Source organism: Perna viridis, chromosome 6 (genome assembly GCF_037379345.1).
Source record: "Perna viridis isolate PV_CMFRI_1.1 ecotype Kerala chromosome 6, ASM3737934v1, whole genome shotgun sequence".
NCBI lineage: Eukaryota > Metazoa > Mollusca > Bivalvia > Mytilida > Mytilidae > Perna > Perna viridis.
The window spans coordinates 16,969,880-16,996,202 of record NC_142450.1 but is presented as its reverse complement, the minus strand read 5'-3'; the positions used below and the strand labels follow the sequence as shown (position 1 = coordinate 16,996,202).

The 26,323-nt window shown below is 31.5% G+C and overlaps 1 protein-coding gene across 7 annotated transcripts in view; it reads left to right on the top strand.

Annotated features, from left to right (window-relative positions):
• LOC148613886 (gamma-tubulin complex component 2-like) overlaps positions 1 to 25,147 on the top strand; it is a 38,767-nt gene extending 13,620 nt beyond the window's left edge. For 3 of the 7 annotated variants that reach the window (XM_088587539.1, XM_088587534.1, XM_088587537.1), the window contains 17 exons: positions 667 to 759; positions 1,721 to 1,782; positions 2,092 to 2,134; positions 2,610 to 2,681; positions 3,224 to 3,398; positions 3,941 to 4,091; positions 4,828 to 5,007; positions 5,404 to 5,477; positions 6,802 to 6,902; positions 8,287 to 8,357; positions 9,552 to 9,569; positions 14,749 to 14,923; positions 15,626 to 15,769; positions 16,387 to 16,503; positions 21,329 to 21,492; positions 22,815 to 22,909; positions 23,722 to 25,147. In XM_088587539.1, the coding sequence (XP_088443665.1) occupies positions 667 to 759; positions 1,721 to 1,782; positions 2,092 to 2,134; positions 2,610 to 2,681; positions 3,224 to 3,398; positions 3,941 to 4,091; positions 4,828 to 5,007; positions 5,404 to 5,477; positions 6,802 to 6,902; positions 8,287 to 8,357; positions 9,552 to 9,569; positions 14,749 to 14,923; positions 15,626 to 15,769; positions 16,387 to 16,503; positions 21,329 to 21,492; positions 22,815 to 22,909; positions 23,722 to 23,819 (1,833 nt within the window). In that variant the 3' untranslated portion in view covers positions 23,820 to 25,147. Of the gene's footprint in view, positions 1 to 666; positions 760 to 1,720; positions 1,783 to 2,091; positions 2,135 to 2,609; positions 2,682 to 3,223; positions 3,403 to 3,940; positions 4,092 to 4,827; positions 5,008 to 5,403; positions 5,478 to 6,801; positions 6,903 to 8,286; positions 8,358 to 9,551; positions 9,570 to 14,748; positions 14,924 to 15,625; positions 15,770 to 16,386; positions 16,504 to 17,515; positions 17,762 to 21,328; positions 21,493 to 22,814; positions 22,910 to 23,721 lie in introns of those variants that run through there. The other 4 variants (XM_088587540.1, XM_088587538.1, XM_088587536.1 and 1 more) reach the window with 3 other exon arrangements.
• The last annotated feature ends 1,176 nt before the right edge of the window (positions 25,148 to 26,323 follow it).

The window sequence follows — 26,323 nt, the reverse complement described above, 5'->3', positions numbered from 1 at the left end:
TTAAAAAAAGGTAGAAGTTTTTTCTGTTTTCGTGCTCTAACTGAAAACACTTTCAGCAAATACCATGAAACTGTTATAGGATATTTTTTGTTTACATCATCATAGGCTTCTTTTTATTGTCTATAAAATTTCCATATCACTTTTTTCAATTTTTTGGCACTTTTTCATGAATAGGCTGGATGGTTTTTCTTATTTTCGCCCTTCAAGTGAAAAATGCTTTCAGCGAATACCATGAAAGATTGGGATAGTCTTTGTATCCTTGTCATAGACTCCCTTTTTTTTCTATCAAATTTGGATTCACGTAACCAATATTTTGCACTTTTTCATAAAAATGGAGGTGTTTTTTTTCTGTTTTCATGCTCAGCTAATGGGAGTATCGTGTGTGAATAGCTCCGCTCTTTATTATAGTATTAAATATCTGGCAAAAAATTCCAAATTGATAGTTTAACTCACATTTTTGCAATAATATCTACATGTAACCTTTTTTGTCCATTCAATTAAAAAAAAAGTATTCATCTCACAATAAGAGAAGATAATTATAGAAGTAAAACTGGTCTTTAAATTTTGTTTTGCTGTTATTTTGCTCATTTTTAATGTCACCAAAATATATTTAAATTCTACAGTGAAATCTACATTGTTTTTATCAGTAGATAATGTGTTTTACAGGGAAATTTGACACTTCAGAAATTCTGGTTTTACATACAGGCTACCATGAGGACACTAGATATTCTAGCTTCTATAGCAAACTCTGTTAACAGGGTGAGTTGATATTTGTTTTGAAGCATTGATATACTCTGATAAATAAGTAAACTGTATTTGATAGCTTGTTTATCTGATTTTAAGAACTTTGGTTTATAGTCATTATTCCAAGAGACTCATTGTTCAAGAGATTTGTGCACCGGACAAAAGTAGTTTACTGGATAATCCAGTTCAAGCTATGTAGGTTATCTAATGGGTAAATAGTTATCAAGTGGCTGATGTTTCAGGCAACAAAATCCTGGTGATTATGTGGTTTATGTCAACATTAAACACCTAACCCTGTAGTAAAGATAGCGATCCATTTGTTTTGGTATGCATAGCTCTATATCCTGATTTAGATATTTGAATACCTGGAAATATACATGATATATCTACGATGTACTTTATTTATCCTAGCAACTTTTAACTTTTCAAATTGAAACATACATTGTTGGTGTTGAAGTGCCCAATGTGAGATAGTCACTATTGTTGAAATGTTCCAAGATCAAGTAAATTTTCATATGCATCCGATGTAATGTGTACAGGGGGTTAACATCAGTTTCCTGCATTGTAAGGTACAAGATCATTTGAGATTTAAAACCAGAGGATATTTCTTTGAAGTGTACAGTACCTGAATCAATCTGTGTGTAACGAAAATTGTGATCAATATATTTTACGGATTCCGTTGTTTTATTTGTCAATTTTACACATATTTACATAATGCAATAGATTTAAACATCAATGGATAATTTTATTTTACATTTGTGTTATTTTGAAGAGATTATCTGTCATTTTACGTAACAAAACTGATCAGATTGATCACCGTTCATCGGTTATCATTCAGTTAGTAATTCATCAGTCTGCAGTCATCGATCTGTCAAATAGTTGCGTGGATCGGTTCAGGGACTGTATAGCCTTGTATTTCGTTAAAAGATAGATGTTCTTGTTAGCCTTTTTTTTACACTGAAATGTTTATTTATAGGGTGAATGTATCGGTGGTGCAGTATTAAGTTTGTTACATGAGAAGACATCAGGGTTAATTGGGTAAATTATCTTTTAAAGTTTTCAACAGTTTGTCCTTTCGTAGATGTTATGACTCTCTTATCAAACTTGAATGATGGTTAAAATCCAATTCATTTGATTCTTTCCAATTCAAACTAAAGCTTAACAACAACAGTACATTTTAAGTAAACCTATCTGAAAACCATTTACTAAGGCTGTTCAAAATTAATTTCTTGTTTCTCAGGCCATTTCAGTTTTTATCCCTCAGAACAATCACAGAAAAAAAAATTGTTTTCAAGCTTTTTTTTTTCTGAAGTGAAGACACTGCATGCTTTCACACTTATGTTTCAGGGATGCGAAAGGCCAGGAACTTTGTTTATTTCTGACACAGTCGGTGAGTCCTCTTGAATGTATCTTATACATTCAGCATACATTAAGGTGAAGTATAGATTGTGCCATGAAAAAAACTTCTAGTTTCACCTGTGCATGTTAGTTTATGATTTTGTATATCATTCACAATTACATGTTTAGTATAATGGAACATCTGGGTATAACATTAGTTGCATGTCTACTTTTTTTTTTGTTCCCCAGCTACCACTCAAGAAGGAACATAGACAACTAGTGTCCTTGCGTCCGTCCATCACATTTGACTTTGTGGATGCATCTCTTAGAAACCACTACAGATTTTGTTCAAATTTTGTAGGATTGTTAGACAATGTATATTATTGATTATATTGCTCTGCCATTTTGATTCTACAAATTTTACAGCAGTTACATAATGTTTGCACTTGGTCCAAGAGAGATTTAGCTATGCATTACAATCTTTTTATTGCTGTAAATCTTCATAGTTATTTTACTTTGTATTTCAGGCTTGTGTTCCCTATTTTGAAATATTAGAGAAGTGGATATACAAAGGCATAATCAAAGACCCATACTCTGAGGTATGTTTTTTCATGTATAGGCCAACTTAAACTAATTTGTTGTTTTTCTTACCTCCCTGGTCTCTTTTGAGGGTGCAACAATACCCCTTTTGAGCTGCCTTTTTAAAAAAGACCTCACTCATCATTTACAGGCTATAAATATTGTGAAAAATACCCTTTTCACCCTTTTGGTGCAATAAACAAGTAGAAAACACCTCCTTTCACATTATTTATAGCCTGAAAAATTATGTGAAAAATACCCTTGTCAACCATTTGGTGCAATAAAAGATTTTAAAAAATCTTCCTCTTTCATTGGTTTTCATTAAAAAGTGTATGAAAACCAAGATATTAATTTTGGATGGCTAAAAATGTTTCTTTGATATCAACATCAGACATAATCCATGGTTACTTCAAATTTATGAAAGCCATAGAAAATCAATACATTTATCACCCTATAAAAACCAGTTGACCACAGTTGTCTGGTGTAATGGTCCTAAACTAGATGTTAAAGACATTTTAGTATTTTAATGTATATTTTTGTTCACCTTTGCTTTTTTGTCCAGTTTTTAGTAGAAGAGAACGAGACAATCCAGAAAGAAAAGCTACAGGAAGATTACAATGATGCATACTGGGAGCAGCATTATACGATCTGTCGTGAAAGGATACCAGTCTTCCTGGAACAGGTGGCGGATAAAATACTCAACACAGGAAAATATCTTAATGTTATAAGATTATGTGGTAGGTGGTCTCTGCATCAAAATTGAATAATGATTTACTTTTTATAAAAAGTCAAGGTAATTCTAACAGATCTCTCCATCTGTCTGTTGGAGATATTAATCTGAATGCTTGAATCATTTTTTTATAATGTACTCTGAGAAATTTTTTTTGGAATTTGAATTTTGATATTTTTGTGGTAAGACCTGTAATGAGAAAATTAAATTGGTCCGAATATTTTCTTCAAAGAATATTATCATACAATTTCAGGAGTGAATTTAAATTTTGTTAAAGTAGATTTATCATAGAATTCATGAAAAATAAGTGGTGCAAAGATTTCCTGGTCTATGTGACTAATTTTTATCAGACTGTTTGTTTGTTTTTTTTGTTTTGTTTTTTTTTTTTTTGGGGGGGGGTAGTCTGCTGCATGGAAACAGAAAATAATTTGATTAATAGAATGGGAATAAAATTCTGTATTTGTGTTAAAGAAATTTTGATGTTAATTTTTCAATAGAATTTCCAAAGCACTCATTTATATGATCTTTTTGGTGAATTTTTTTTTTCAGGAAGGGATCCTAAATTTCCCAATGCTGTAGAAATGGTGTATACATTGAAAGAAAGAAAATATTATGAACAGATTGAGAAAGCTTACAGCTATGCCAGTAAATTATTGTTAGATCTGTTGATGAAAGAAAAAGAATTGAATTCTCGCATCAGGTATATAACTAAAACATCTGGTCAAATTACTATTATGTAAGAAAATGCTCAGTTTGATGAGTAAATATATTGTAAAAATTGTGTTACTTTTGTGTACAATTGAAGCAAAATTGAACAAATAATAGCCTGGAACTCTTCTTTCAGAAATCTCTAAATACAAACCTACATGTAGCTCTAGGACATAAAGTGACTAAAATACATGTACAAAAAATTTATGTGAGTGCTTAACAGAGATTTGTCAACCTTTTATGAGATAGTTTCGACCAAAAAAGGAGATGGAAATGTGTTTAAAATGATCTTATAATAGTATTTTATTGTATATGTACACGAATGTGTAAAAAAGGAGAAACAAAATTTGATCTAAGAGTTGGGAATATTACTATGTAACACCACTTAGAGTGGCATCAGTGTCACATTTACATAATTCTTTGTTTCCAAGCTATAAAGCTGGTCATTTTTTTCCTTATTTTGTTTATTTATCTAAACTACGCATTTTTTCCTTAGTAGCCTGGAAATCCTAAAAAAAAACCTTAATTTTTTATCCTCCCACCCACCCTATCCCTAAAATATGAGAAAAATATGAATATGTTTTAGTGTGAAATCTTGTTTTTCAGCAAATAATTACACCAAAACTAAAGCCTATCCTAAAACCCTGGATTTTTTTTAAAAAATGCCCTAAAATGTCTATTTTTCTCTAAATGATGCTTTCATATAAATATTGTTTTCGTTTTCTTAGATCAATTAAGCATTACTTCCTGTTAGACAAGGGAGACTTTGTTGTACAGTTTATGGACATGACAGAAGAAGAAATGAAACAGGATATAGATAATATTATGCCAACAAGACTGGAGAGTTTACTGGAGTTAGCTCTCAGGACCAGTACAGCTAATGTTGATCCTTTCAAAGATGATCTCAAGTAGGCCATTAATCAGTTAAATTTTTAAAAAAATTGCTTGATCAATGATATTGTTCTTTGAAAGAATTTAGGACTACTTTTCTTTTTTTTTTCAAATGCCTTTTAATACACATGTACTTACGGTACATGCACACATATTTGTCATTACACACTTTTGTCATTTTTGCTGGTTATGAAAAAAGTATGTCAAAATTGAATTTCAGAACGACAAGTTATATAACAATTTTACTGACTGTCTGCCAAGTTTTTAACACAAAAAAAGTCACCGTTGTTTTACTTGTAGTTTTGCTATCATTACCCAATTGAATGAGCAGACCAAAAAAAGTTTCATTTCTGATGATATCATTAAATTTTCAAAGCATGAATTTGACTTGCAAACATAGATTTTATTTTCAGAGTAGAACTGTTACCATATGATCTGATAACACAGTTGTTCCAGATATTGACCATCGACACAAAACAAGAGAAGGGTAAGTACATGGAGAAGTTTGGTTTAGAAAAGCAATTAAGTAGCTGTCTGTATAAGAATCATGCAAAATCTGAAAAATGTGATACACCCAAAAAAGGCTACATATTTTTATTTTTGTTATTAAGTTGTTTTATGGGTCAATGCTATGAAATGTGTATTTACAGAGTTATCTCCCTTAATTTTGAAATCTACAGTGCATTCTATATAATTTTTTATCTCCTAAGAGCACGGGTTATATGAAAAACCACATGTTAATTTCTGTTTACTATGACATTTCAAACAAAATATCCGAAATAAAAATATGTAGGCTTTTTACCCATGAATCACATTTTGCATGATCCTTAGCTGGAGTGCTGCTTAAATAGAAGTCTTTGTAAGAATCATGCAAATATGTAATATGTGATATACTCTGAAAAAGGCTAGGCATTTTTTCTTGTATTTTAATGTCGTTTACAGAGTTATCTCCCTTAATTCTGAATTCTACAGTATATTTTATATATATTTATCGCCTTTGAACAAGGGTTATATGAAAAGCCACATTTTAATTTCTGTTTACTATAACATTTTAAACAAAATATCAAACATTAAATATGAGGCTGTATAATTCTTATCTGGAGTGCTACTTAAAATGATGTAATACTTTTATTATAGAGAATCAACTTTATTTTTTCCTTCAAATTTGATACTAAAATTAAATTATGAGGAATGACTGTTAATTTTTTTCGGTCTATTTGAAATAACCTCAATGCCCGTGCTGCACGCTTGAAAATAACCTGCTATACAGGTTATTTAGTGTGCACCATGTGATTGTGGTTATTTCCTCATAGACCAAAAATATATAACAGTCATTCCTTAAATATTTGGAAACTTTCAAACTTTGCTTTATCTACTTCTTTAACATTAATGTAATTACTTATTCATGTAATATGGGAAAGGACGTTTATAAGTTGAACTAACTTTTGTCCAATCCCTTTGCTCTTAAAATATATTCAATTCAACAAATGTATTTGCTGTGTGAACCACAGGAAGTTTTAGTCTTTTCGAATATGCAAAAGTAATTTGGCAACAAAGGTTCTACATTACACTGCATATAGTAGTAGAGTTCGATATTTAGATTGTTGATCCAATACTGCATTCTCCATGATGAGACATCTAAAGACTGTAAGCACTCTTAAACGTTTTGAACTTCTGACATTAGATTTTAGCCAAAAGTTAATACAAGGCCATTTGTATTCATATTCCTCTCCCTGCTAATTTTGCCAAGTTTAACGCTATAAAAAAATAATGACCATAAGATATATTCTTTTAGCATTGTTTACTTTCAGCCTACAAAGTAGACCCTACTGATCTACATTTATCTGGTCTAGAGGCTTTCTCGTTTGATTATGTTGTGAAGTGGCCTATATCACTGGTTTTAAATAGAAAGGTAAGGTTTTTATTTTTTTTTTAAATCACTGCATGATATAAAAAAAGAAATGATCTACACAGTTGATTGTACACAAATCATAGATGCCAACCTTTCCATTTTGTCCATAATTTTTACGAATAATTGGTAAAATATAGTGTTATAGTAACTGTCTGTTTCCAATCATTTCCAGTCTGAGCTGTTCCTGGTTAAGAAAACATAGTCTGATTGTTTAGAAGCTTCAAAGAGACTATTGAAAAAAGTGCAATGGGGATTTGGATCATGCGGTGCATTTGCTTCCATGAATATTATAGATCTCGGTTAAGATAATCTTATAATTTATTAATAATGAACGTAACACCTTTCACCCGAGGCAAAGTCAAGATGTCAATTGTAATTTTTTGACAAAAGTACAAAAAAAAAACAGACTGATTGTTTCAAAAAGGGGTTGGCATCTGTGACAAAATAATCCTGTGTAAAACATTATTATACATACACATTATGATATTTTACATATGTTATGTATTATACAAATGAAAATTTATATGATATAAAAATTTACATACCGTATCTACTGGAGTGTAAGTCAATCCACATATAAGTCGGAAGCCCCTCTTCAGTTCAAAATTTCTGGAACCTACACTTGATCCTTTCGAAGTAAATGTAACAGGGATGAATTTTTCCGCTTATTAGAAGTGATTAAGGATGTAGACCTAGGTTAAGGGACACAACTAAATCATTTGAACTTTTGTAATCAGTATTTTCCATCAGTTGCATGTAAACATCAAAGTAACTTGGATTGATTTCATTCTGTTTCAAATGAAAGCTAGATAGGCTTTGGTGAAATCGAATATGATACAAACGTATCACTGATTTCAAGAGTTATGTCCCTTACCATAAGTCTACCTCCTTAAACAGAGCGTAGTTTTACTGCATTCTCAACATTGAAACATTTAAAAATTCCTCTAGAACAAATCAGATAACTTCAGTGCTGTATGCAAAAAAAAACCAATTATTGTTGGAAACTTCCTGGGATGAATCAGTAGAAATTATGAATTAAGATGAAAATGATCAGGGTAAAAGTGAAAAGATGTGATGCTCACGGTATTTCACAATGGTTCAAATTTACTCTCTGGAGTGAAAGGTCCTGGACATTTTTGCATCCTAAATGAAAGGTCAGCAAAAATGCAACTATAATTAACGGTAGATCCTGGACCTTTGTAATGAAATTTCAATGGTCCCGTGTCAGAATTTGAGTGTTCTGGACTATGGACCAGCACTAATTAGAACTCCTTATTTCATATTCAAAATTTTACTTTAGCATTGGTTATGAAATCCTGCAACAAGGTCACTGATTTATTGTACTTGTAAATGTGTCAGTATTTGCATGTATTCATAATTCCAGGCATTAACACGATACCAGATGCTGTTCAGACATTTGTTTTACTGTAAACATGTAGAAAGACAATTATGCAGGTAATTTTTATACTGAAAATGATACTTTAGCATTTGATGTTGTTCTTGGCATGCTTTCAGAGCTTAGGCACAAAATTGATACATTAAATTAGATCATACCTATTACATGTAGCATTCTTTTCTGTCATCTTGCCAAATCATACAGACCTGTATATTTTCTTTAGTCGAATAGTGGTTGAAATGATGTAAAAATAATGTATTTAAATTATTTCAAATGACATTTGGTTATTAAAATTAGAATGGTAAAATTAAAAATATTATTTAATTCAAATCCCCTTTCAAGGCTAGAAAATCTTTCAAAGGAGTGATAATTTGAGGGAATATGTTCTATTGAAATGTTTAGGGAATTTTTTTTTTTTTATATTACAAGAAAAACAGTATGGTGACCATTAATTTTCTTTTGAAATATGAAAGAATGTCAGTTAATTTGTCTTTATGTAAAGTTTAAAGAAATTTTATCTACCAGTTTTTTTGAAGTTTGCAGAATATTGGAAAAACCTACAGATTCTACTTAAAAAGTACTTTGATAAGGCTTAATTGTTTCAAAATCAAGTTCATTGACTTATGTTTTTTCATTAAATTTCTGAAGTATGTTCATTAAAGGTCATCTTTGAGAAAAACTAGAAAAAATTATTTACTAGAGAGGTCGACTTAGGTTAAGGGACATATCTCTTGAAATCAATGGTATGTTTGAATCATATTCAATTTCATCAAAGCCTGTCAAGCATTCATTTGAAACCGAATAAAGTCAGTCCAAATTATTTTGATGCTTACATAAGATTTATATAAAATGGTTTACACATGCCTACTAATGATTTAGAAGAGTTATGTCCCGTAACGTAGGTCTACCTCTTTTAAGTGTGACATCGATAGTTAAAGAATGGTTTTTTTATGTGCCAGCAAAGCTGGAAAATATGGTAGAGATGATAAATTAGATAAATCTGATGCTGCTGAAAAACTTACTGCCTAAAACATGACCTAACATACAAATTCAAAGATATGGAAATCTCTTTGGTCACATGACATTATTGTACAACATCAGAGCACAATGCAAATGCTGTTGTTGTAAGCAAAATAAAAATCCTTTTCTTGGTTTTGAAGTGTCACTTTTCTCATACATTCGTTATGATGTTTTTATTATTTTATACCCTCACTGTCTTGTTAAATCACCATTATCATTTTGTTGTGTGTTAGACTACAGCTGTTCAATAAGTAAGTTTTGCAATCCACAATCAATATTGAAAAAGATGTGCATTGAAAAATATTCACAAAGTGTTAGATTTGTCTTAAATCCAGGTATAATTGGCATGGTGCAAATTGTTTTTATGAGAGCAAAATGTTCAAAATTCATATAATGTCAAGGAATCTATTTAACAGTATTCCATTTAGTTAGTTAAGGTTTCTAAGGCTATCTTGGGTTAAAAACAGTTAAAAATTCGTCAAAATTTGATACATGAAATAGGATTGTATGATGAATTAAGTAATTATAATGGTAATAGACCAACAAAAAGACATGTTTTTTGTTTGTTTGTTTTTTTTCTTGGGTGTTTTCCTAAAAAGAAATTTTTCAATTTTTTTGCCAATACTTTATTGCATACCTTGATATGATATAATGAGATAAAAAAACAACCATCAAGCCCTATAAATGGAAAATATTTTGAAGGTATACTTTTTGTCTTATAAATGTGAAGTAGGAATACTGCTTTAAATTTAAAAATTATTACATGCATTATTTATAGCAATATTGACATTTTTTGCAAATATACAATTCCAATTTTTAAACCCTTCCACTTGAAGTTTCGAGGTATAATGTGGTCACATGGACATGATACATTTGCACATTTGTTTAATACTATGAAATACAGATTAAGTTAAATTTTAGCAAAATCCAAACTATAGTTTTTGAGTTAAGCCATTTTGAAGATTTTGCCAGTCCCTTTTTTCACCATTACATGGCTGGGTATCACTTAAGGAGGTAGACATAGGGTAAGGGACATAACTCCTGAAATCAGTGATATGTTTGAATCATATTCAATTTCACTGAAGCATTTCAAGCTTCATTTGAAACAGAATGAAATCAGTCAAAGTTATGTTGATGCTTATGTGAGATTGATGTAAAATTCTGAATACAAACGTTTCAATGATTTGTTAGAGTTGTATCCCTTACCCTAAGTCTACCTCCTTAATATACCAATAATGCTGTATTTTTACAATATAGAAAAAAAATCTTGCTGATCAGTATCACAAAATTTTTATTAATGCAAGTCTAAATTATTGTGATAACAATCAGTTTGCAGTTTTATGCAATAATAATAAAAAAATATCATGAGTTATCTCTGATCTTTCAAGATTATGTCTTATTGCATTCTGTACTATGTTGATTGTGGTTTTCCTAATTAAAACTTTAGTTACAAATGTATCACCAATATCTTTATTTCATTTTATTATATATTTCAGTTTCTTTCTTTCTCCTTTTTCTTGTCTTTCACTCTATTTCATTACCCAAAAATTTCTAGCTTTATAACAATCCGTATTCAAGACCATCAATTAATCTAAGATAGAACTAGAGAATAATTTATACAATGTAGCACGATTTCATTTATTAGACTTGCTTCGAGTCTCTCTTTAATATATTTTTTTCTTTTTAGTTGATATCATTACTAATTATATATTCATTCACTATTCAGCTGTGGTAACCTCAAATTAAAAAAGGTTTTGATGTTATAAATATTTTTTCATAAATGCCATTAACAGTTAGGGAATGATGGTTATATTTTTGGTCTATGAAGAAATAACCTCATTTATATGGTGCACACTTAATAAGCTGCATAGTAGGTTATTTTCATGTGTGCACCACAGGCATTGAGGTTATTTCAAATAGATTGAAATAGATTTCTTATAATTTAATTTTAGTATTAAAATTCAACGAGTAAATCGTTGAAAAAAGTTGAAGACATCACAGTCACATTACAAAATTTGGTCTGTGAGTTGATGGACAAAATTTTTCATCCAATCAGAAACATGTTACTTCTGAAATTAAATTATTGGAAGATAAATACGACTAATAACAGATCAACAGTAAATGGTACATTTTGTAGTATCTTTTACAAAATATTCTTCTAAAACCATGCAGAAAAGTTTTCTGATTCAGAGGTACTGCAGCTTGATATTGAACAAATAATTGATAGTACATGTAGTGATATTAATTTAAAAGAATATATATTTTACAGAAAGACTTGTAGCAAGTCTGTTACATTTATGTGTCTAGTGACATACTAAGGCTTGCTGTAAAATATATGTACCATCCTAGAATATTGCTTCTATAATTATGAAGTATTAATCGTGCAACATGTGTACTACCAAACACCATTTATGAGGATTTGCCTACTTAACATAATAAAAATACAATTATAAGTAAATATGTGCCATTTACAAGAAACATTTAGTCTTTCAATTGCCACAATGACATCTTTTTACTTATTCATGTGCTTATTCATGTGCTTACTCCTGTTACCTAGGAGTGTTTCCTTGTCATGATAAAAACAGACATATTAAGAAAATATGTACCATGTACAAGAATTTATTAGTCTGTTAATTACAGCTTTTCACTTATTTCCATGTTTATGAATAAAATAAGAACTGTTACCTTTGGGTGTTTCTTTGTTATATGGTAATTAAAAATTTGAATATAAGTAAATATTTACCGTGTACAAGAAGTATTATTTATCATTCTTTTAAATACAACAATTTTTCACTTATTCATATGATTATGTATAGAATGATAATTGTTACATGGGAGTGTGTCTTTTTACGAAGAAACTTCTAAATCAGTTCCTCGAAAAAAAAAAAACAACCGTTTTTCCTTCAAACCATTACCCAATAATTTCTAGCTTTATAATTGATAACAATCCATGTCCAAGACCATCCATTAATCTTGAAAAAGTTTCGGCTAATTTGCATTAATCTCGATGTAATTTCCTTTTCTTTGAGTTTATCTTTGTAAAAGTAACTACAATAACAAAAAGAGTTTCTAGAAAAGCAGAGGATGCTTACCCTACCGGTGCACCTGTTCCATGCTCCCAGGTTTTAGTTGAGTCCCAGTTGCCAAATTGCTTTTGTTACTTTGTATTTATGATTTTCGTTACTTTTATGTTCTTTGTTGTGTATGTCTGTTTTCCATGTCTGGTCATTGTCCCTTGATTACATTCTATTGATTACCACGATAACCTTGGTTCCCTTGATTACTCCTCCATGCCATAATGCATAAACTTTTCTTGTTCCACTGAGTTTAATTAATTTAAATGGTATTATTGTTTCAAACCGGTGAGATGGATTTACAATTTCCATCCTTTTTTTTATTGGCTACCTTTTACTTTTCTTGTCGTAGCCTGCTTGCCTGGTTTATGGTAGGTTGTTGGATTGGTCCTTGGCCGAGTCAAACCAAAGAATTTAAAATTGGTAATTGCTGCTTCTCTGTCAAGAATGTGAACTGTTACCAGGGAGATGATTATAGCTAGTGGTAGTGATTATCATATACATAATGAACAAATCTCTATTGAACAAAAAAAATTGTCTTGCATTTAAACAATTGAATCTCTCTGATACAGCATGTTAGTTACTGAAACCTTGCCAGTTTAGATAGATTGTGGGAATACGCAAAATCGTAAACATCAAAAGTACTTGTACATTTATCACTTTTAAGGTTACCTTGATGGTCTGATGGTAAAATGTTTGCCTAGTGTATGGGAGGTCCCACTTCAATCCCAAGCTGAGTCATATTGGTAGTCATTGCTTCTTGTCCAAGCACAAACTAAATATGGGGTGGTTCAAGGTCTGTGACCTTCAGTTTTCTGACATTTGTACATTTAAAGTTCATTTAGATAGACCCTAGACCTTGGACAATTTTAATTGAAACTTTAATGTGGACTTTTGCTTCTCCAATGGACCTTTGATTTGAAACTTTTAGGAAAAGTTTAGGACCATCCACTATTGAAAGTAAATTTGAACCCTGTATTTAAGAGAACTCATTGACTAGGAGTAAAATCATTGTATGCAAATGGACTGCATGATGCTTCTGTAGGCTAGCACAATGAAATATGGCTCTACCTGTCAGATTGTTTAAATGTACTCATCTTGACATGTATGAAATATCTGCCATGAACGATGAAATATCTTCCATGAATGATGAAATGTCTTCCATGAATGGTGAAATATCTTCCATGAAAATGTAAAGCTACAATCAATTAATTAATTAGTCACGTTTAAGACTGTCATAATGCCATCATTGTGGTTTATATTATTCTTGACTACTGGTTTGTCAGGTTAGATGGTTCCATCACTTAAAGTGTTAGTTCACAATTTGTACAAGTAGGGTTAAATTGATTCAGATAGTTGAAAAAAAAGTAACTGTGCAAAGTATTACATTGTAAAGAAGAGGCATAATAGAAATATTGGCTTTTTTTCTAACACGTAGAATCTTGATTTTGTCTGCCATTGTTTATGTTTATGACATCACAAGCACTGAGACAGGGGAAGATAACTCCTGTAAAACTCCCACCAATACTACATAAGTCTTAAGACAGAATAATCAGTTGTAATATGTCATTGCCAAACCCAGATTAATCTGAAAACCTGTTTGAAGCTGACACTTTTTTTTAAGTTCCTTTATATCAATAGTAATCGAGAAAGCAACGGATCATTTGCCTTGTCTGACAAAAAAATGGCCCCTTCACACATTTATAAGAAATTTATATGATTTGTTAACAATTTGCCCTTGAAATTTTGAGTGTATCTGAAAACAAAACTGAAAATGGCACCTTCTAAAAATTTCCTTACTAAACATTGTATCAATTTATGTAGCAGTCTTTGTAAGAATCATACAAATTTCTGTAACATGTAATATACCCCATAAACGGCTACACATTTTTATTTTTGTTATCAAGTTGCTTCATAGGCCTATATGGTGAAATGTGTTATCATTCATTCCAATCTGTCTGCTCTTAGGAAATATTTTATATTAAAAATCCAATGGTTTCTACTGTATTTTAGTGTCATTTACAGAGTTATCTTCCTTTAGTTTGAATTCTACAGTACATTCTATATAACTTGAATCTCCTATGAAGAGGGGTTTTATGAAAACCACATGCTAATTTCTGTTTACTATAACCTTTTAAACATAATATTAAAAAGTAAGAAAATATGCAGAATTTCCAACCATGAATCACATTTTACATGATTCTTAAGTGGAGTACTACTTAAATATATTTTAAACCGTCCAACCTTGGACAACCAAACACCTGTCTATTAAAACTGAATTAATTTTGAAGTCCACATGGGGTTAGTTTAAAGGTTTCACTGAACTACAAAATCTTATCCATTTTATTTTCCACAGTGTTTGGATAGGTAACAAAGCTGCCAAGATGTACTCACTGCACTCAACACGATGGTACTCAGCTGCATTTGCTCTCCGACAGAAAATGTTGAACTTCGTACAAAACTTTGAATATTACATGTTGTTTGAAGTTGTGGAATATAATTGGCATGTCTTTCAGAGTAATATGGATTCTGTAAGTTTGATTATTAGTTCTACCTTTTGTCTGCTGTAATTGTCTTCTAATTTTTGTACACAGCTCAAAAGCGAGAGCCCTTTACATATTACATGACAAGTATAAGAGAAGTTCAGGTTTTTGAATTTGAAAGTATGTGTGAAACTAGCTAAAGTTATGGTTATCTGTTTTCTCTTTTGTAGATAGTCAATATGATTTTCTTTGCTTTAAATCTGTATTACTGCTTTTCACCACTGGATTATTTTATTTTTTTACTGTACACTCATTTCATTTGTTTTTTTTGCTAGCTTCAACTGCAGAACCAGCTCCATACACAATTTCTTCTTTATATAAATGCATGATTTCTCCCTCCTTTGAAAAGTGGACATATATTGCACCATGCAGTGGGTTTATCCATCTGTCCATTCCTGGTTTTCATGCACAACTCAGAAGCTGCTGAATGGAAATCAATGAAACACATGATTCAAAACACTGACTTTGTCGTTTTTAACCAAGGCGGACCATTTTCACATCCTCGACATATTAAAAATTATAGAGTGGAATTGTATGACACTTGAACACAGTCTTAATCACATGACACCATTGTTCTTTTCTTATTTTGCATTTCCATCTGAATGCATGACTTTTGGGGTTTCATTATACAAAACATGGACTATCCATTTGAATGACTCAGTATTTTTACTTATAAATTGAATTTTTTAGGTATCCAATATAGATGATGTATTAGATTTCCACTCAGACTTTCTGGACAACTGCCTTAAGGATTGTATGCTGACTAATCCTGACTTGTTAAAAACTGTACATAAACTGATGATGGTCTGTGTTACCTTCTCAAACTTTATACAGGTAAGTAATCCAAGTTACAGTTCCTAGTTACAGCCAGTAATATGGTTAACTTCAATGAAAAATTTGTCATAGGATGTTAAACCATAATCAATCAGTCAATCCCTTGATTAAATAATTGTTATCTGATGAAATGTCCCAGGAATTGAACTGGGCAATTAACAAGAAATTTTAACTTTTTTTTTTAAATCTATGTTTGATAGAAAGTTCTCTTTTTCTACATGTATCTAAGGAAGTTCGTCCTGTGATTGTTATTTAATTAAGTGAAGACCAATTTTATTCTGTAAAGTTAACTATAAACTCATTGTAAAAAAGGGAAAAATATTTAACCATTTTTCCAATATCTCAACAACTGTTGGGTTTTCAAATTATTATGATGTTTGTAAAGTATTTAGGCCTGAGAACATTTTGCTAATTTTGCACATAAAACAAATTAAAATAGATCACTTTGAATTACACACTTTATTATACAAAACATACTAAATAAAATGCTTTATACAAAATTAAATAGTCACAAAATTGGATTGACATCGTAAATTGTGAAAATAAGTATCCATGAAAATAAGTTGGTTCATAGCATGTAGTATTTTTTTTTAAAAAGATTTGTATTTATATTTTAGAGGCTTAGTTCCAGTACTTCTGTAGAACCAGAAAACAAACCAACTAGAGAAAGTTCACTACAGGCTTCTAAAAAGGATACTAAAGATTCTACAACTAAACAGAAAATAGCAACAAAGGTCAGTGAATTTATACCACATGTATGTATCTCAGTGCCTCAGTTTTCAAGACTTTTTATAAAGGGTTGTAGATTATGAGTTGATTACTTGCTTGGACCGTTAAATGTATCTTAAAGTATTTGAATACACGGTAAAGTTTTACTCAGCTCTTTATGAAAATATGGGACTGTTTTGAAAATGTCCGTCTAGATCCTTGCAGATATTGAGTTAATTTTTGGTATGCGGTTGTATCATAATGTGTTATTGATCTGTGCTAATTTCTGATGAAATTATAGGCCTTTGACTTTAAGAATTGCACAGCATTATCAACTAATCACTTTCTCTAATAAGTATTTCAATTATTGTATTCACACTAGTAGAATCAGAAACTTATACATTTGTTTGTACCAACACCAAAGTGAAACTTGTCTAAACTAAACCCCTTTAGGACTTTAAATGTGGGTTGGTATAGACAGGTGTTTGGTTTATCAAGGTTCAGATTACCTTGAAATTGATATAAGTGGACTTCAAGAAGTGTCTAGTTAAGACAGGATTTCAGATTATTGAAAAAGAGTTAATTTTTGCAGTGTACTAATTTTCACTATGTTCACAGTGAACATATAAGTGCAAAAATAGTACATGTACCTGCGAAATGGATTTTTAACATTAAATAAGTCTTTCATTTTTTTAATCCGCAAAAATTCATAATCTCCAATATGTTCCTGCAACAGAATCAACGAAAATTAGCATCTGTGACAATTAATGCATTAACAGTATTTAAGATTTTGTATAGACAGGTTTCACTGTATATCTAATACAATATCATGGCCCAACATGAAAGGCAGTGATTACCAATTGTGTTCTGGATTGTCAATCCTTCCACTGAAGTTGTGCTGCACCAACAGATCTAGTTGAATAAAACAGATCATAGCCAGGAGTTACTTTTACTTTACACTTCTGTTTCACTGTTCATGTACATGTATGTAGGACAAAATGTTTATAGTTCTGTGACTAGCAGAATTTCTTTTATCAGAATCAGAAAATTCAAAACAAGGTAAGCTGTGTTCTTCACACAATGTGGAAAGGGTAAAAGCACTCTTAAAGGACATCAATATATACTCATACATAGATAATGGAGCAAATTTGTACATTAGATATATACAGAATGTACATGTTTTGTTTTGCACAATCTGTGGTATGACACAAATGGCATATGGGTGCAATGATATTTACATGTACAAAACTTAACAATGATTACAGCAAACAAGGCCTGGTTTCATAAAAAAATCACCTAAAAAAAAGTGAGATTGTCCTCAAACCTGAAGTTTTCCTCAAATTTTCAATTTAAGGTTCAGCCAAAGTCAATATCTAAGACATTCCTTAATGAAATGTTTTCATTCATAGTTTTAAAAATACCTTAAATTTAGCACTGAAACATTGCTAAATGCATCTTTATATGTATATGACACACAAGCACAAGTCAAACTTAGCAACACATGTTTTATAACTTCTAACATTAACAATGTAAACAACATATTTTGGAATAAATCTACAGCTGTCAAAAACAGGATTTGACATCTTTCATATTGTTCTGTTCCTATATGAATAATGCAGTGCAAGCTAGCAATAATTTGTGACAAATTGCTAGATTTGAATGAAAACTTTTAATATTTTATGTTTATTGGTGTTGGTATTTAGCTGGATCATGGTATAAAATATCTCAATTCATCTAGATTTAAAGAAATGGGAGTTTTTCCTAGAACATTAATGCTAGCTTGCACTACATTATACATTTAAGAACAGAACCATATGAATTTCAGATTTCAAATATTTTTTTTGACAGCTGTAGATTTATTCTAAAGTCTGCTGTTTACACTTTTGTTGTTAATGTTATATAGAAGTTATAAAACATGTGTTACAATAACCCACCAAATTTACTCATATTCGGGTCCTTTGAGTAGTAATCTGGTATGTAAGAAGATCTTAAATACTTAACCGTTGGATTATTACACTGGAAGAGTATCTGAAATTCATCTCCCACCCTTTCTTTGTAAAGATTACATATTCTTTGACTCTGTGGGACTCCAGATTACCTCCCAGTTTCTATGGGTAGTTTTAAGTTGGAACATCTTAATTTTGTCAAATGAATATGTTCTGCTGGGGACAATCTGAGAAGATATGGTTCAATTCTGAATTCCTGTTTAAAAGTAGAATAGAATTCATCAGGAGACTGTGACCTTAAGCAAGTTAATATATATTTACTTTAACGTGTTTGTTCCATAAGTAACTAAGACCTGTATCATCCAAGATATATTTAACATAGTTAATTCACCTAAATTTGGTTGGATTGTCATGCAAATTAAGCATAAGTCGAAGCATTAGATCTGACAGTTTTTGTTCTTTTTGCATAGTTCTTGCCTAAAAGCTAACCATTCTTACTTTAACAAATATTTCAAGTGGAATTCTACCCAATTCTCCATAAACCATAAAATTTGGAGTGCTGCTTCCCAGCTTAAGGATATTTTTTACAAAATTTAAGCTGCACCTTTTCAATGTTTTGCATATTTTCAAAACCCCAGACCTCAGAGTAATATAAAAGTATTGGTGATATCAAAAGTATCAGATAACTTCAACTGTAAATCTATTGGCAGTGGAATGTTTCTTAGTCTCCTATAGAGAGCAAATAAAGCTTTTTGGGCTTGATCTATCAGATGCTTTCTTGTACATGTAATAGTGAAACTGCCGTTGTAATTGAAAACCGTGCCTAGGTATGTATACGACTCTACTATTTCTATATTTTTGTTATATATTTGGAATTGAAAATGTTGTTTAAACTTTCTTTTACTGAAGACAACAACTTTTGTCTTTTCATTATTAACTTGTAACTTCCATTTGTTACAGTAATTAGCAAACACATCCAATGCTATAGTTTGTGGGATAAAATATTCAGGTTACAAGTACTTAAATAAATTTTATGTAAATTAAAGAACATTGAATGTTCACCTCATATCAGTGTAACAATCAAGATAGTTTATAGTGCCTTATGAATTAATGATCCATGAAAAATTGATTATGTACAGGCAGCTTACATTAAAGGAGTATTATCAGTTGTGTCAACTGTATTTAAATTGTTAATAAATATTGAAGAAGCATGGCTAAAAATTAGCAGTCCCCCAATTGCCCTTGGCTACTAGATTTTGAGTTGGGCAACCAAACTTAAGGGTAAAATTTAGTTGAACATATAAAAAATATTATTAAAAAAATATGGTCTGGTCTGCCAGCTTGTATTTCCTAATTTTTACCCCTGAAAGGGAGCTGTAGCAAGTTGCTAAATAGGCAAACGAGTTTCCAAGTACTCAAATTGTATTTGAGTTTTTGGCCTCCTGTTTGACTACTTTATCCTTACAAAAAATGTAAACTGTACTAATAGTTTCTACTTCAACTGACAACAGGCAATGGGCCAAAATTCCAACCTAATTAGGATTCATCCTTTTTTTTTTCATTATGATTGGTTGTTCATCTTCTATAGCATCAGCAATGACAGTTTTTTAAACAGTGTAAATTCCAAATACATTTCATGAATAAACATGGCTTTCAATGCTTCAACAAATTAGAGCCAATTTAAAGGGTTAATAGGTATGACCCTAGCTTTTGTGCTACCTGTGGCATAGTCGATTAGCATGGGTAGAGTATGCTCAGAACACTCTTACGTGAGGAAAATTCTTATGTTCTACCCAAGCCCTACCTTGTGGAAGTGTATACTGAGCATGCTCATCAACTTACCACAAAAGGGTCTATTCCATTCATTTTCAAAATCATATATTAAGTAGGAGTCCAGCTAAGGATCATGCAAAATGTGATTCATTGGTAAAAAGCCTACATATTTTTATTTTTGATATTTTGTTTGAAATGTCATAGTAAACAGAAATTAACATGTGGTTTTTCATATAACCCGTGCTCTTAGGAGATAAAAATTATATAGAATGCACTGTAGATTTCAAAATTAAGGGAGATAACTCTGTAAATGGCACTCAAATACAATAGAATCTACTGGATTTTCAATATGGATTATCTCCTAAGAGCAGGCAGATTTGAATGAATAATTACACATTTCATAGTATAGACCCATAAAACAACCTAATTACAAAAATAAAAATATGTAGCCTTTTATGGGGTGTATCACATTTTTCAGATTTTGCATGATTCTTACAAAGACAGTTACTTAAAAACAAAAATTTTGAGAATTACTTCAAATATTGAAATTGACAATCATGTCACATTGTCGTGTGAATGCTTTCATTTTTATTGTAAAATCCTTTGGACTTTTCTTTGTTTTGTTAGTGAATGGCCCCATTTTACACATCAATAAATCCATGAAAATTCTTGAAAAACAGTGTGTAATACTTTAGTATATATGGAACATTCCAGGAAGTGTTATGATTTTGCATTTATATGATGACATGATGAAGATGCAGATCCTGAAATTTTCAATGGGGAATTAATTTTTTGCCCAAATAATGCATGGAATGAACTAATATTGCAGCAAATTGGGATTCCAACCTCAGGAACACCCGCTTCTATAGATAAACATTGACCTGTGACCTTTTTGTCTCATTGACATTAACTGTATTGGTATGGTTTGTCTTTCTGATTTCTGTTCAAATGCTGGTTCCCTTGATTTCTGTTCAAATCCTTGTTCCCTTGATATCTGTTCAAATCCTGGTTCCCTTGATTTTTGTTCAAATCCTGGTTCCCCTGATTTCTGTTCAAATCCTGGTTCCCTTGATTTCTGTTCAAATGCTGGTTCCCTTGATTTCCCATTATCTATCATCTCTTTCCATTCCAGATAGTTGCAGAGAATGTGGACCTTTTAGTGGCTAGTGAAAACTTTGAAAGAACTATAAATAATTTTGATCAGAACTTTTCTAGACTGCTTTTAGAATTGTTAGAAAAAATCATGGATTACAGTTGTAATAGTGGAGAACCCAAACTATATAATATACTTTACAGGTAAGTTGTATATATGGCAACATTTTTGTACCAAACTAAATTATTGATTGCTTTATACCCTTATGAATTTTGTAGCAGTTGGTAATATACATTTCGTAAGTATGAGAATCATGTATAATGGGTAATACAGGGTTTCACATTTACTTATCTAGGTCGGTAGTCCAAAGGACTTTCTGACAGATAAATTAGGTAGTCCTCAAAATATATTGTGGCCCAGTCTTTTAGTAAAGTAATTTTATTTAGGTATATCCTTTAGAATTACCAATTTAAATATCTAGGTAGTCCTCTCTCAAATTAGGTATAGGCACAAGACGACCGCACTACTGTTAGTTTCATTTGGTAATATCAGAGAATTTATGTGAGGTTCTTCTTTTCGCTATTTTGGAGGTTCAAGGAGTCGCGAAAATTTCCTGTAGACTACTATCTGTTAACTTGAAAGACCTGAAATTAAATATTCCTATCCATGTAAACATAGAGGGAATAGCAAATTTGGCACCCACAAAAATTACCAGCTCCACTGTATATGTTCCTTTTTTTTTCAAAGATATGGTCCAACTGTTTCACTGCTTCGCAAGGATTCTGTAAAAATAAAATCAAATGTTGGAACTATTGAAACTATATCCTTCAATCAAATCTAGTAAAATTTAAAGATTTTAAGGACATGCATGTATTTTGCATACCATATGAAATTTCAATGTCAATAGTACCTGATACCATATATTTAGGCAATTTCACATTAATTTCTAGGTTGTCAGGCAAGTTTGAAATAAAATCAATGAAAGTTCTGTTGAAAAACATTTATTTTGTATGTACTATTTTGTTACTCCACAATATTGATGGGGTATTTTTTTCATAGTTCAAATGGGGAAAAAAATCCTGATGAAGGAGCTGCTTATTTGGTTTTATTTTATTGGTATGGCATTAAAAAATTGTAATTAGGCACCCTCCAAATGAAGGTCTGAAAAACTAAGAAGCAACTTTTTAAATCAATCCTTTTCAGTCTTGAATTATGCAGAGGTTTGTAAGCGTATTGTTTATATACTGTTGTTGTAAATCATTGTCTTGTCTGTTAGTCTTGATTGGCTGAATTGCAGCATCGTTTAGGCCATTCAAAATTAGTATCTTGGTTCTCAAAAGTCATTACCCAATAAAACCCATTAGGGGGATATATTTCTTATAACCAGTATTCTTTTATTGCCATAAAAAAGTCATGGTTATATGATTATTCAAGATGGAGGGGGGCTGAGAACCAGGGAATGTGTTTTGCTTGGCCTCAATAAAACCATTTGTTAGATTTTAATGTGAAATGTTTTTTGTTACAGATTAGATTTTAATGGATTTTATACTGAGAAATTAGAAGCCATATCTGCTGAAAGGGCTTTAATGGAATCTTCATCTACACACAGCTCAGATACAGGTAAAATATCTTTGAAATTGGATTTTATTTTTATTTGAAGCTAAATATAGGTACATAATTTTTACTAGATCACAATTTTTTTTTGGGTTGCATACAGCATGTGATGGAGGTGCAAAAGAGGTAGTGTAGCAGAGGTGTAAAGAAGGCAGTGTTTAGTACAGTGTGTGTCAGGGGTGTAAAAGAGAAGGGGTTTCGTACAGAGTGTTGCTGAGGTGTAAAAGAGGCAGGGTTTGGTACAAAGTTCTTGCAAGAGTGTAAGAGACAGTGTTGAATACAGAGTATGACAAAGGTGTAAAAGATACAGGATTACATACAAATTGTGACATAGATGTGAAAGAGGTAGGGTAGCAGAAGTGTAAAGGAGGCAGTGTCTTGTACAGAAGTGTAAAAGAGGCAGGGTTTAGTGCAGAGTGTGACAAAGGTGTGAAAGAGGCAGGGTTGAGTACAGTGTGGCAGAGGTGTGAAGGATGCAGTGTTTAGTACAGTGTGGCAGAGGTGTAAAAGAGGCTGGGTTTTTTTAAAGAGTGTGCTAGATGTGTAAAAGAGGCAGCAATTAGTAGGTAGTTGGAGAGGTGTAAAAGGAGCATGGTTCATTACAGCATGTGGAAGAGGTGTAAAAGAGGCAGGATTTAGTTCAGAGTGTGGCAGAGATATAAAAGAGGGGGTTTTTAGTACAGTTTGTTGCACAGGTGTTAAATTGTTTGTGGCAGAGGTTTAAAAGCTTTGAATTACAAAAAAAAATCTCTTGTGTTGGAGATGACCAATATACATTCCATGAGGAGTTTTATCATTGATTCTTTTTTTTTTTTCAGGGTCAACAGGTTCTTGGCCAACTTCATCATTTACATCCCAAAGACCAGACAGTGCTCGTTATGTTCCTGTTAAATCAAAATCTTCACCGTCATCGTAGCCAGAAAGACCTTTAGTCAGTTGTTAGAACTATGTAATAGTGCTGTTATATTTTGTCAACTCAAATCTACGTAAACCAGTAATTGGAAATAGTGCTTCTTTTAGTATCTCATTAAATCAGGGTCATTACTGTGGTCTTAGTATGTTAGGAAATTTCAGTGTCTTCAGTTCTGTGTGGAATATTTACTGGTTTCATTTCTATGATTTTCAAAATTGTTTTTGTGGACCATAGCAACTTACCATAACTGTAACAAAGTCATAGCTAGCTGTTCTCTGGTTCAATAAAAAACACTGTGTGCTGTAAATACAGATATTGTTGTTACCCATGCTAAAAGGTCATAATAGAAATAAAAAAGTCCAGTTATTGAATTTTGGTATTCCAAAAATCTGAATCACATTATGTATAATTATTGACAAAGTTCCAATAAAGCCAACTAGAAATTATCCCTTGGTTCTAAGGCCCTCCTTAGTCTCTTTTGAAAGTGTCTCATTAGTTAACCCATTTTCATCAACATTTTGCTATGAACCGTATATGTCTCCTTCCCTCCCTTATTTGCAGTGGTGGATACAGTGAGGTGTGCAGGGGTTAGCATCCCCATTTTCATTTGAAAATTTGTTATTTTCATGTGTAAAATTGGCAAATAATGTCATAGCACCCTCTTTTTCTGAGGCACCTGGGTTGGCACCCCCATCCATACCCCTTTTCAAAGTGTCTCGATTCGGCCCTGATTTGCTTTCATGAAGGAAAAAAGCCTAAGAACAAAGAAACTTACTTTGAACTGCCTATTTTATGTGTGCAATAATTCCCAAACTTACAGTACAAAAAGTATTCTTTGACATCAGTAAATGTATGTTAAACCTTGCTATAACCGTACTTGTTATTACTGTAGAAATTCAGCATTCATTTACTCCCTTCGTTCAAGTGAATTTTAGTATTGTATATTTGTTACTTACAGAGTAATACTGTTATAATGGTAATTTTCTGCTTGTTATGACTTTAGTAAAAAAATTATTAGTTCTCATACCAGACCATATTTATGCAGCATTTAGTACTCCATTTTTGCCAAAGAATTTATCATTTTGAAACACAAGCGTAATTTTCAGCATTAAACACTTCCAGAATCTTTTAATTAATGGCTTGAAACTTATTTTGGCCTTAATATTCAAAACTAAAAGACTCTGATCTATTTCAAATGGAATCTCAAGAATCTCATAAGGCCAATAAAATAATTTATTGGTTTAAGGCCAATTTATTTTTTGGCTTTTGTACTTTGTTTTAAGATTGTGATGTATATGGTTTGCAAAATAATAAATACAGATCAAACAGAACTCTTATATGGTCTTCTTTGTCGTGTGACACAGTAGACTGCCTTGGTGGTCTCAGGGTAGCATGCTCGACTCAAATGTGGAAGCCGAAAACGTGTTTGATCCCTGGCCAGTCCCACCAATGACTTTAAAATTGGTAATCACTGCTTCTCTGCCAAGCACACGGTATTTAAGTGGATAAAGTAGTGACTGGACATCTTAGAGTTGGGTGGCATGTCTTATTGGGGTCACTGCTTCTGTGGGTTGGCACAATAAAGACTTTGGTCGTTCAGGTACAATTTAAAGCAGTGTCTGTTCGATTAGTCAGTCGTTCTCATCTTGAAATGCATGAAATATCAGCAATAAAACGTTAAACCATAATCAATCTTAATATAGGAAAGAGGACTAATTAAAAATCTGTATAAAGTCATATTATGTGTTAAGTGTAAGTGTTAGTAAGAATCAGGCGAAATGAGAAAAATCAGAAACATGCATGTCAAAATCCCATCGATCTGACAATGTAATATCACTCAAGTATACTTTCTCTGTTTGGAAATACCATGATTTGATCTCTGCATCACTGGCTTTGCTCAGAAATTTTCCAATAGAATCTTAGAAAAAATGAGATTTTTGACAGTTATCTGCTTTTGAAATGTTTATTATTTTCAGTGCATTTCAATGAAATTTAAAACTCCATGCACCAACATGATATGGAAAATACAATGGAAAAATGGAAAATATATCGTTTTCCCTTGATTTCTGATGGTGCAAATAGTCAAATTACACAATCAAAATGATGAGTTTTTTCATACCATGTTTCATCTACTGCCTGATTCTTACAGGGACTGACACTTGATAATTTAGAGACTAAAAAACAACTGCAGATACGTGTAAAATAAAACATTCTCTTATTTTTTTCTCAATTTTTTTTTAAGAAAAAGGGAGATCTTGCACAGTTGTATTTTCATCCAAGTGATAGTGATGTAAAAAATGTTAGCAGTACATGTACTAAAATATCACTATTAATCTTTTTTTTTTACTTCATTAATAAGACCACGACTCTGCTTTGTCATAGACCTTGTCCCAGAACCTCGTCATGTTTCTCTATAGTTAACAGCCCGAACACAATATGCTATATGGCTGGACAAAGTTAACAATCCGAACACAATATGTTGCGACAGGACAAAGTTAACAACACGA